Consider the following 13280-nt stretch of genomic DNA (forward strand, 5'->3'; position numbering starts at 1 on the left):
TTATTTCACATTCAGACCCACAGTATATGCATCAGACCGATCAAGAGTGGGATTTTTCATTTCCAATTTAGTCAATAACGCACTAGCCTGGGCTACTCCTCTGGTCGCCTCTGCTAATGTAGTGCTGCAGAACTTCAATGCTTTTGTAACTTTGCTAAGACAAACGTTAGAGAGACCAGGGGTGGTATTTACTGCAGGGGAATCCCTTCTGGACTTCAGACAATGCTTCAAGGATTTGATGTCCTACATTTCTGCCTTTAAACGAATTGCAGCGGAAGCCCAATGGCCAGAATCGGTAAAATTCAATGGCCCTCATTACGACCCTGGCGGAGGACCATGGTGCAATTTGCACCATGGTCCATGGCGCAAAGCTGCCAACTCCGCCATGGGGGTTGGCGGACTTACCGCCCCATTCCGACCTTGGCGGGGCGGTAAGTCCCCAATCCCCATTTACCCTTCCCCATTCCCATTTTTGCCCCATAGGGTATAATGGGAGTGGGGAAGGCGTTAATTACGCCACTGTAAATTACGGTGGCGTAATTAACAACAAGTCCCGTAGCGCCATGGATTTTTCCGCCTGCAAAAAGCAGGCGTAGAAATCACCATGGCGCTACAGGAACTCGTAGTCAGGCGGAAAGGTACGCCATGCTTTACGCTGGCGTAAACCCCTTTCCGCCAGGGTCCTAATGAGGGCCAATGTGTTTATAAGAGGCTTACAAGAAGATCTTAAGGACAAGTTGGCTGGCACTAACCGTCCCAACACCTTGGAAGAACTATTCACTCTGGTATTCCTGATTGATTTCTGTTAATCAGAAAGGCGTACTGAGAAAAGAAGATCTCGAATACCCATTTACTCTTCCCCTTCACCTACTTCATCTTCCCGAAAAAGTACTCATACCAATGAACCTATGCAGATAGGAATAGCACAGGGTCCTCTAACCTCTTCTGAAAGAAAGAGGAGAAGAGAAAAGGGACTGTCTCTCTTGCGCTTCGGAAGGACATTCATTGAGAGACTGCCTGGAGGTTCCTCCAAGGAGATCGGGAAACTATCGACCCCGGTCCTAGGATGGATTATTAGACAGGGTTTAAGTTCTGGTCCCATTAGGGCTACCCACTCCAAGGAAATAAGCATAGACTCCCGTCTCATGGTCATACAAGTCATCCTAAAATGGGGTGACAAACAGGAATGAGAAGTGTTGGATTTGTTGGATAGCGAAGCTACGGGAAATTTCATCGATGTGCAGTGGTCTGACAAGAAGGGGGTACCGCAGCTCGCCACATCTAACAATCAACCAGTGGAAGGAGTTGATGGTACCCCACTTTGTTCCGGTCCCATTACTCATACCTTGGAATCTCTGCAAGTATCAATATTCCATCACGAAGATAGGATTACTTTTGATATAATCAGGGCAGTGCACTTTCCAGTCATTCTTGGAATCCCTTGATGCGCTTACACAATCCTCTTATTGACTGGTCCTTAAATACTGCATCCTTCAAATCTGAATACTGCAAGTTGAACTGTCATGCCACTCTTGCTGGAATAGAAGCCCTTAAAACGTGGTCTTGCATGAAATTATGGCTGTAAATTGCATTCCCTAGCATTATACGGAATTTTCAGAGGTATTTAAGGACGAAGTTCCAAGAGCATTACCTCCACACAGACCCGAAGATTGTGCTATAGATCTTATCCCAGATGCCATAGTACCTTTTGGTAGGATGTATTCTTTAACATTACCCGAAAAGAAGGCCCTCAAGGAGTATCTAGACATAAATCTCCAGAACGGCTTACTACAACCTTCTAAGTCACCAGAGTGTGCATCCTTGTTTTTTATAACCAAGAGGATACACAAAAACTGCGGCCCTGTATAGACTACAGGGGCCTTAAGGTCACGATTCGTGATCACTATCCCATGCCCCTCATAAGGGCTATCTTGGATGCAGTACATGGAGCTCAAATCTTCACTGAGTTGGATTTACGAGGAGCCTAACATCTGCTACGTATAAGTGCAGGAGACGAATGAAAGACTGCATTTCATACCCCGTTCAAACATTAAGAATATCGGGTTATGCCCTTTCATCTCGTCAATGCCCCTTCTATTTTTCAACGGTTCATGGACCGGTTGTTTGCTGATGTTCTTTACTTATCAGTAATCGTCTACATGGACGATATTTTGTTTTTTTCCTTGAATCTGGAACATAAGGAACATTTGGCTTAAGTGCTAAAACGTCTCCGGTTCCATAGTCTGCTAGCTAAGCCTGAAAAATGTGTTTTCAAAGTCACATCAGTCCATTAGCTTGGCTATATTCTATCCGATCAAGGGGTAGAGAAGGATCCAAGAAAGGTGTCCTCTATCCTTAATTGGATGTCTCTGTCTTCCGTGAAAGACATACAGAGGTTTCTGGGGTTGGCAAACCTTTACCCTAAATTCATAAGGAATTTCTCCGATCTAGTTCTCCCCATAACTGCCCTCTTGAAGAAGAATGTGCCATTCGTATGAAACAACATGGCGGAAACGGCCTTCCATGTTCTAAAGACAAGGTTCTGCTTTGCACCCATCCTTCAACACCCCAACCACGAACTTCCTTTCATTGTTGAAACAGATGTCTCGGAGGGTGGCATAGGTGCGTGCTAAAACAATCCATAGAAGGAGAGGAACATCCCATTCCCTACTACTCTAAGACCTTAAATCCCAGTGAAACCAACTACTCAGTCATAGAGAGGGACTTGTTGGCCATCAAACTCGCCTGTGCCAAGTGCAGACATCTTCTACAAGGCTCGGTCCATCCTTTTGAAATCCAAACAGACCTTTGCAACCTCTGTGTACTACAGGAGATGGACTGTCTTAACGCACGTCAAGCCAGATGGACTTTTTTATTTGCTCAATATGAGTTTTTTATCAACCAAATTCCTGGTACCAAGAATCTAGTTGCGGACAGCCTGTCGCAATGTCCTACGGTGTATAATGTTGTAAGGGCCCAGGAAGAAAACATGTCCCACAGAGAAAAATTCATTTCGGTCACAACATTCCTTCAGAAGGTTAAGGAAGTGACTAACGCCGATCATCATCTGTATTACTGAAGAACTCCCCACAGATTTATAAAAGAGGAAGGATTGTATTTCCTGGGAGACCGTTTATGTATTCCTACAAGATCTCTTCAGCTCCAAGTCCTCTCTTGGGCATATGATGCTCACATTTCTGGACACAAGGGAATTGCTGGCACTACGGATCTGGTCAGCAGGTCATTTTGGTGGCCCTCCATCAATCAAGATATAAAGAGCTGTGTGTCATCCTGCGCGGTATGTACCATGAACAAGTATTCCACCGCTAAACCTGGTCTGTTAATTCAACCTACTCTGCCTACAGAACCCTGGACCCATGTGTCTACTGACTTTGTGGAAGGTCTCTCATCTTCCCACGATTGCACAGCTATTATGGTAACGGTGGACAGTTTCACTAAAGTGGCACATTTTCCCCTTTAAAAGGAGTACCAACAGCCCCGGAAAAGGCACGCTTTCCTACCAGATGTGGTTTGGTTACATGGACTTCCCAACGCCATTCTTTCAGATCGGGGAACACAATAAACATCCTTATTCTGGAAGACATTGTGTCATTTACTTGGTATGTATAGGGCTTTCACCTCTGGGTATCACCCTCAATCTAACGGTCAGGCAGAGCGACTCAACCACACAATGGAACAATACCTCTGGTGTTTTGCTAATGCTGAACAGAACTGCTGGGTGGATCTTTTGCCTACAGCTGAATTTTCTTGTAACAATGCTTGTCATTCTGCAATAGGGGGAATCCTTTTATTTTTTTGTCTCTGCGGCAAACATCCCCAGTCGTTCGATTACTCTGGTTTTCCATCCACCGGCCTTCCTTCAGTGGGTGCCCTACTGGATTCTATCTCTGCCTGTAAAAAGAAGGCTTACGAGAACTTGGAAGAGAGTAGACAACGGTACAGAATGCAAGCCAATGCTCGGAGGAGGGAAGTTCCAGATTGGAAAGTGGGTTCTTCGTCTGGCTATCAACTAAATATCTTCCCTGGTGGGTCTGACCATCTAAACTGTCTCCCAGGTACATAGGACCATTTCCCATTGTCAGACAGATCAATCCAGTTGCATTCAAGTTACGTCTGCTTAAGGCTCCTCAACGTATGCATCCTGTGTTTCCTGCCTCCTTATTACGGACCTTTATTCCCGACAAGTTTCAAAGGAAGAAACTAACTAGAAAATAGAGAATCGATCCCTCGTCTGACGTGTATGAGGTGGAAAGAATCTGCGACTCCAGATATAGGCAAGGAAGGCTTCAATATTTGATAAGATGGAAGAGCTTTTCTTCTTCAGAGGATTCCTGGGAGCATGTCTCGAACATCAAGGCGAAACGTCTTATACAGCGCTTTCACCTTCTTCACCTGGGTAAACCAGGTACTTGCACCCGTAGAAGGGGGTATACTGTCATGATAGCCCCTTTTTGGAAGCACTGGTACAGGTGGATACGCCGCCATTAGCATGTTTCACCACGCTTTGGCGGCGTCTTGCACATGTGGTCTAGTTCTTTTCCATCATGGCGACCTGCCGTTCCATATCTGAACTCCGTTCCTGGCAGCTGGCTCGTTGCAACTCTGCTCTTCCCTTCATGTAAGCACGAGTGCTCGCTTTTGCTCACGCTTCTGTTTCCTCCTGCTTTCCTACTCCTCCCACCCGCTTGAGCTTCTCCTACCCAACCTCGTTCCCTGTGCACTTGCTTTCTTTGATGTGCTTGACTCCACTTTCAGTGCCTCATTCCTTATCCATTGTTCCATCGGTTGTTGACTCCCCTCCATTCCTACTGCTTCTGTGTGAATCCCCTGCACCTACCCTGCTATTGGATACTGCTTCTTGGAGCAAGGTTGTTAGCAACTCTACCATCCACCATCCAGAGGGGTTTTTGTGCCTAAGGCTTTTTCCCCTTTCTTGGACTGCTACCGAGGGTGGTCTGGGGGGACGGGGGGGTGTAAGCCACTTTGTCCTTCTGTTTTGACATCTTCAGGACCTAGTGGCTACCTCCCGAAACAGAAGGGCTCTTCCCTAAGCAAGGAGTCAGACCTTGCTCCTGAGTCATCGTTTCAGATTACTCCACTTTTTCCTCAGGTGAGAGCGAAGAAGATAAGACTGTTGTTTCTGAGAATATCACTCAAATTAGAGCTCCTTTAAATGCAGCAATATCTGACTGGAACAGGTGTGAACTCCTAAGCGAACAGCAAATAATATGGTCATTTATTTATTTAACGTTTTTACACTGAACTTTACTTTTAACTCCCTGAAAAACTACATACATTATTTGCACAGATAAGAAAGAGGAATTACTGTAGCGGTAAATGGGGGAGTTTCAAGAGCACCAGGAACTGTGGTGTCTGCACCACACGTTAATCAATGTCTAGAATATCTGGCACTTGATGGAATAGTGTCCAGTGAAAAAAGATGGACAGTGAAAAAATAAACAAATAAGTGTCAAACAAAGAACTTTGTGGATTATATCTTTTTAACCCAACTGAGTGGGCCAAAAGCACTCGTACAACCATACCAGCGCCGACGCAGTAGAAACTAACACCTAACTACTACGGAATTACTGTAGCTTCATGAGAAAAATGAAGATTGATGAATGGAATTGTTCATTACTCGCAAAGCACAGACTTTTGAAGGCTGATTTGCAAATGGTTGAGCCCTATCTTTAATTGACCAAATGGGATGAAAAATACCGAAAGCCATTCTAAGTGGTTTAGAAGGATCATCATAAGCATTATTACAAGTCAAGTTTGTTTTTCTTCCAGACAATTGTCCCAAGCTTCATTTGCTTATGGAGTCAAGCTGCGTCACACTGTTACGGAGCCTGAAACATTTCTTAGGTTGCTTACATTTCCATACATGTGGGATGGAACAGCAGTCTGGTGCTGAACACCTCCTTTTTGGGATAAGGGGATGAGGTTAAGACTGATCTGAGAGTGATTGGACCTCTTTCGCAATGGCTCTGACTAGCTAAACAGCAATGCAATGAAATTATGTCTGGAGGAATTCCTAGTGGTTCAAAGGCATTGGCCCAGCATTTCCAGCGATGTCTTTTGCTTTAACGTTATTTTATTTCATGAACCAGTAGCCACTACTAATATTATTGGAAGAAATTCAGGTAGAATATATGATTGATTGGTTAAAGTTTTCATAAGTTTCAAATGTATCATATTTTGATAATTTATTTGAAATAAATGCAGTGTTCTTATTTGTTCATACCTATTAACACACTGGTAATGTTGATATCCAAACGCTGTTCAGCCTTTACATCGAGTTTTAGTCGAGGTGGGTGGAGGCGGCTGACTGGTTGCTGCTGCCAAAATAGGGAACAGGGCCATGGTTCAATGAATGGCTCCCATCCTAAAAGAAAAAAAATAACCTGTTACACATCCTTGTACTTCCTAAGATTCCTTGTACCTCAAGTTAATAATTATTCAGTTCTATGTATAACTTTTATGATGCAGTACTCTTAGTCCCTCAGATACTTTCCATCATTGTCTATTGTGACCTTTGCCTCCCTGATAGAAACTGGAACAAAGGACGTTTTAAGAAGACGCCATTTATCAAACATAATTCTAGGCATGCAACATTCTTAAAATGGATTACCAAATTGGGCCTGGTGGGAGGATTTTAGGAGGCCGCCTTATTAGAGCAAACAGGGAAGAAACTGAGAGGTTAGCCCAACCCAATCAAGCACGGTAGCAGAGCGGCAAGGCTTAGTCTGAGGAAGGGTGCGAGAGGTCTTGGGCTAAGATGAATGCGCACAGAGCAACACCAGTAATTCCAGTTAAAGACGTAACAATAAAAATACAATTATTTATTAGGCCTTTAGATTACACACTGCGCAGATAAAGCTTCTAGGTAAATATTGTCCCACCAACACTTCGAAACAGACATATACATTCACCCTTAGGAGAAATAGAAAAGGATTTGATTTAATGACCAGTAAAACACAGGAGAGTATTCAGATGCACAGAAATACAAAGAACTCTTCGAATAATCACACAACAGCTCCACAAACTCTTATGAAGCCCAACCATAAGGTGGTTTAGGGGCGTGTACCCAAAAGCAATCAGTTCAAAAGTATACACTCATCAAGTAGGTTTATATAGAGATTTGCAGTGTCAGTGGTTAGGATAATTAAGAGTAAACAATGTAGATAAAGTCAGATCAGAACTCTACTCAATCCCAGCACATTAGGATAGGCCTAGGGAGGGACCCTTAACCCAGGTTCCACCACCAAACAGAAGGTCAGAGTGAGTTAGGGTTAGGACTATATGCATATATTACACTATGGGAGACGGGGATCGGGGAGGGGTGGAGAGGTTGGAACAACAAGTATGTAGACTTAACGGCTTGGCTCAGAGGTCTTCAGATACCACTTGTGGAGGTTCCAGATGTAGTTGCTGGCTTGTTCTTCTGTCTTGGTTACTTTAGTAAAGGCCATCTAGACAGAATAGATACTTAGTTTTGCAGGATTCAGTTTTGGTTGGTCGCAGTACTTAGGAGTCAATTCCAGTAGAACACCCAAATGAAGAAAGGTGAAGTCTTCTGCAGGACAGACAGCCATGGGACACTCCAGGGACACAAAGATGTTACATTTCAACAAAGGTCACCACAGTCAGGTGGTGACAGGCGATCTTTCAGCAGAGAACATAGGACAATGCCAGCACTGCTTCCGTGGAGTGAGACAGCTGAAAATGCAGGATCAGAGAACTTGTGGCACAAGTCGAAGAGCTGAAACAGTCCAAGGCGCTACTCAGAACGTTGAGGGCTGCAGCAAGGTAGGTAAGAAGCCTGAAGTCATTCTCACTTCCCTCTCCCCAGAATCCTCTGCTCAGGTGGCCAGGGATAAGCCATCGCTTTTGGAACCCGACCCTAGGGGTTGATATGCGATAGAGGATCACCTGGGTAAGGAGACTGGGGGAATGGGAGGAGGGTGTCTTTAGGTAGAACGTGTCACCCCCCCTTTCCATTCCACAATGAACCTCAGTCCATTAAGCCTTTATAGGGTATTGTCAAACCCCCTCTCTTCCTTCTTTATCAAACAAACCTCAGGTAAAACATCCCTATAAAGGAACAGGGAAAAGAACAAGAGGAGGACATCTTCTCCTATGGACAGACCAGACCCACATTCACCTCCTCTGGATAGAGCAAGAAATGGTCGAAATACATCCTACTCTTCCCCGAACTTCATGAATAACCACTCTTCCCCAGTGTCACACATTCCACCTATTTCCCATTTAGGTCCCTTTACGACTGAAACGTACCGGAATGTCACCTTTTTTTGTGCGCCTCCACAGTCACTGCGACTTTGGGGGCGCATAAAATACTGACGTCCACTACTGCGCCGAAGGGGTTGCGGGGGGGTTCCCCGCTTACCATTGCAGTAAGCGGGGAACAAGAAAGTGTATAAAAAAAGCACTAAAAAAAGTAAAGCGCCCTGCAGCATCAGCTCTGACCCACATTCGTGGGAGTAACTGACGCCACAGGGATAGAGGAGTGTAGGCAGCACACAGACGCTTGCTGCCTTAAAGGTAAGTGGGGTGGGGTGGTCGGCAAGGGGAATGCGGGCCAGGGGATGTGGGCCAAGTGGTCTATTTGATCACTACGCTGCGCCGTAATTGCCGTCGACATTTTCGTCGGCGCAGTTAGGGGCGATGCAATGATCACAGATTCTTTAAGACAGCTACTAGGAGGTATGCACACCACTTTGGTGCTAGGACGAGAAAGAGGACTGTAAAACACCATGCTGAAAGTCTGGCATGTTCCAGTGAGACAGTTAACTGTAGTCAGGCAAAGGACTTGCACCTGAAACCCTCTAAGAGGCTACAGGTGCATATAAAAACGAGTTACCTACATGCAAAAGGGGAACCGCCTAGGAAGCCAGGGTGCCGTGGGGCAGACTGGAGAGGAGAAGCCGGTGTAAAGGACACCGGCAGCTGCAGGAGAGCATTAAGGACACAGGCTGGAGAGAGCTGCCAGAGAGTCAAGAGCCCTGTTGAGCTCCGAGCCGTGTGTCCCCAGCTGGAGCTGGGGAACACAGAAGCTTCCACTTGGATACAGCAGGCAGCAAGAATGTCTAGAAAAGGCAAGCGTGGCTCGCCAATGCTCCTGATGTGAGAGGGGAGCGAGCAAAAGCAGAAGAGGATTGCGCACGCACCCAGTGGAGCTGCTGCATGCCAGTGAGTGGCAGGGAGAGAGCAACTCATACCGGGGCGCTCTGGGGGCTTAATCTGCGCCAAAGAAGGGACGAACAAAAGAATTAAGGGATCTGGAAATACTGCACGAATGGCAAAAAAGTGATGTGTATTTATGAGCAGAGTGAAATTAAGGAAAAAGCATTTATGAACAATGTAAAAACGAAAAGCCAAGTGAAAACCAGTAATGAGAATTGGTGAAGCACGTGAAAGGCAAATAAAGAAGCACTATTGGTCAGTGTGAAAGCAAGGTGATAGCAAGGAATAAACACTGAAGTGTGTGAAAGGCACATGTTAGCAGAGTCAAGAGAAAAAAAGAGTGCAAATGGACTAATATCACAAGTGCAGAGAGGAAACATATGGTGGCAAAGTAGTCCAATGGGAATCAGTGAACATTGTAAAGGCCAATGGTTATCGGTTGCGTGACCTGTGATGGGTGGACCATGTGGTCTTACAACTGCGTCTAGACAGAGTAACCCCTACTTGGAGTGAACCAAGGAAAACAAAGCAATTTAAGTTCTTTTGTCTCATCAGCCTGGAAGTGACTAAAAGAGAAGGACGAGCCACGCAAATGGTTATAAAGCCTAATAGACTACCATTCATATTGGAAGCTGACAAAGTTGAACTAACTGTGAACTGTGTTGAACTTGTGGAAGGGAATCCCAAGGTTAGTTGGAACTGTGTTATATTGGGTAAGGGAACACTGAGATTGTTTGGAACTTTGTTGAACTTGGGGAAGGGAGCTCCAAGACCTTTTTGTGGAACTTTTTTTACCTGAGAAAGAAGAAGCTGAAAATAAACCAATAGCTGGATGAAGCTCAGAACTTTATTTTGAACACTGTTTCTTTGGTTGGTGACATCCCTACACATTGTATAGATTTAGTTGGGAGGGCAAGCATAGGTTTTGGATAAAGACAGACTTTTGAGTTGAATTTTAAGACACAGACTATCCTTAGTTTCTTTAGGTATGGAAATCCCAATTTAGCATAGGGCAAGTTAGGCTTTACTCGTCCTGTCATTTGAGAAATAAAAGCTCTGATAATGAATGTGTTTGTGTCTTACTCTATGATGCCTTCACAGGTAGCCCAGGAGAGAGCTGGTGAGTCCACCGTCCGGGACAGGGACACTTCCGAAGGCTCAGCAGGCACAGATCTTAGAGCAAGGGTCCAGACTGGTTGTTCCCAAGGGTCAAGGCACCATCAAAGGCCTTCTTAAGATCAGGACAGAAGAGCAGGGCTTCATCGGGACAGCACTGATGTCAATGCTGGCCAGCTTCAGGGGTTGTCAGCGTGGCATTTCTTTGTAGAGGACTTAGCTCCAACGATCTGTAAAATAGCTGCACAAGTCCTCCTTTGAGCCAATATATGTACTGGAAGCTCGCCCAGGTCTACCAATGGTAAGGATCTGCACCATTCAAATTGATAGTAGCTATCCAATCATAGATGGCCAGTAGCGACATCTGCCCAGCAACAGACATTCGGGCACCTGGATGTGCAATGGGCCCAAACAATTCCAGTCCCCACAGCCGGATTCATACACAAACCACCTGTTTGCATGGAAAAGCAGCAGCTTTCCCCTACAAAGGGCTTCCATTTCTGGCTATTGCAGACCAGAGGGCAGGACGAAGGAGAAAGAACAATATTGTCAAATGACAGGCAAAAAATCTTGTGGCACAGTCATTTTAGAGTGCTAGCCACTCTTAGTAGCCATTTGTGGCCATTGTAAATGTGAACGGGTACAAAATGTAAAACAGTAGAAAAATATCCGCTGCCACCAGCCCATTATGGACACATTGTATTTGTTACCCAAAATGTACAAAAGAAATAACCCAAAATGTACAAAAGAAAAAGATACAAGGATACAAAATAGGTTTAGTGAAGCGGAGTGAAGGCTGACGAGTGAAAGGCAGTCTGTTCAAGGACTGCGGATCAGCGGGTCAATGCAGCAGCAACGTTTCATCCTAAAGGTAAACGGGTCCTCCCGTGCTGCATAACATGCTCTACTGATCCTCTCGCTTTAATCTCAAATTACTCGATCCCTCCATTTGGAAAGCATGTTTCCCGGCTTCTAATATTTCAAAAACCTAGTGTGCAGTCCGTCATCAACATCTTCTCGTATCCTTCCTACTACGATTGGCAGCGAGTGGGGACTGCGGGAAATTTGCCTTTGACCCACTCGACAAGACTGCTCCTCAAAATACCCTAGGAGTTTCTTCCGGGCGGCTCATATTTCCAAGCCTGGGTCTGTGGGTGGTGCTTCCTTTGCCTGATTTGGTGTTGTGTCCTTCCTCCTCTCTCCTTTCGGATTACAATCTGAAACTTTCTACAATATTCTCCAAATTGACATTTTGTACATCAGATATAAAGGGCTGTGATTGGCGCTTCCAGCTATTTTTTTTTCATCAAGCTCCTTCCTAAAATCTACGATAACAGAGAATAAAAATAGAGCAACATGACTAAAATCTATAAACTGCGTAGTTCATCCACAGGAGAAGACCCCAAATCTAACAACCCTGATGGAAAACAGGTGAGGATCATAAATCCTATTTTGGAGGAAAGACTTACCTTTAAAGCTTATCAATCGGGGGGGGGGATTGTTTTTATCCCCCAAAAAGTATATTTCCCAATGATAATCAAATAACGTGTACTTCTACAATGAGATGCGCCCTTACTAGATCAAAGGATAGGGTGGAATCAACTCTGGCACACCAGTTCATCAGAAACACTCTTAATTCAAACTTGGACTATACACTGACTTCAACAACAATGAAGAATGCAATTGTAAATCACTTTCCAATAACAATGGCTATCCAAATAGAAGAAAGTGAGAAGGCTATGCTCACTAGTGAACAACAGTCACCTAAAATTGCTGTGGAGGTGATTGAACACGAAGGCCTTACCATCGAGCTGCTAGATGAAGAAATCCTAAATGCGGTTTCCAATGCGCCTGTTGACTCATCCTTTGAACTGAGTGAGAGTCTAGATACACTTGAGGACTCCAACATGATCGGACCTGGGAGAACATTCTCCCCACAGAGAGATATTACATCAACTGGAGCCTGTGCAACACCAGAACCGAAACGAGATCAGCAATTGGGTTCACCCACAATTGCAGCCCTAAACTTCATTTTAAGTTCCCTGGCAAAAGTTTTCGAGGACTAAAAAATGGAGGTCCAACAACATACAGGAATCCTATTGGCAATGTCTAAGGATATGGAAATTAACAAATCTAACTTGGTGGCATTAAAATCAGCGGGCCATGTTTCTGTGGGCAAAACACTTGCTGAAATTCCTCTATCCTCCAAGACTCAATCTGAAAAGATTGATCACTTATCTGATCAGTGGAGGGAGACGAAGGAGGTAATATCTATCCTCAATACAAATCTAGGAGAAAGTGTAAAGGGAGCCCTCCAAGATAAATGTCCTTGCGGCTCACAAACAATGTTTCTGTCCCCTGATGAAAATATTGGGAATGATACCACCTTATCGGCGTCAGTAATGGAAGAATTTCTTCGGCTCGCACAACTGGCTGAGCAGTTGGACCCTCCCACACCAGTGAATGGCGATTTGATAGGGAACGACATTCCAACTTTGAAGTAACCCAAAAGAAATGGAGACAAAAAAAAACAAATGGGAGTACAAAGAAGCGACTAAAAAAACTGACTGAGGGACAAGAAGAAAAATCCCCTATTGTGAGGGAGACCAGATTGACTGACGGCCCCAATGAGAGGAGAAAAAAGAAAAAACAAAGCTCAGACACAAATAAATTTATCAAGAATCTTAAAAGACAAGAATTGGAAGACCAACAAATAAAAAAAAGGAAGGTCATTAAAACAATTCGACAAGGAATCCAAAGGAACTCATAGGATTCCCCTAAAAAAATCCAGTTATTCAAGATGGATTATCAACAATCAAAAACACAGACAAGGTATATTTACCCACTCAGCAGCATTTCCCCACATCACCAAGGTGCATTTCAGCAGAAACAAAATGGCTGTGCTGGCTCCTGTGGGCACCATGGCCTCAAAACTGCAT

General features: G+C 44.6%; 1 protein-coding gene across 1 annotated transcript in view; it reads right to left on the reverse strand.

The window, feature by feature from the left end:
* The window catches only part of VPS13D (vacuolar protein sorting 13 homolog D), a 3263180-nt gene that overhangs the window by 1340767 nt on the left and 1909133 nt on the right, over window positions 1-13280 (reverse strand). Inside the window, exon 38 of the mRNA XM_069610908.1 lies at window positions 6266-6406. Within this exon, the coding sequence (XP_069467009.1) occupies window positions 6266-6406 (141 nt within the window). The remainder of the gene's footprint in view (window positions 1-6265; window positions 6407-13280) is intronic.

Source organism: Ambystoma mexicanum, chromosome 8 (genome assembly GCF_040938575.1).
Source record: "Ambystoma mexicanum isolate Mex_15411 chromosome 8, UKY_AmexF1_1, whole genome shotgun sequence".
Classification (NCBI taxonomy): Eukaryota; Metazoa; Chordata; class Amphibia; order Caudata; family Ambystomatidae; genus Ambystoma; species Ambystoma mexicanum.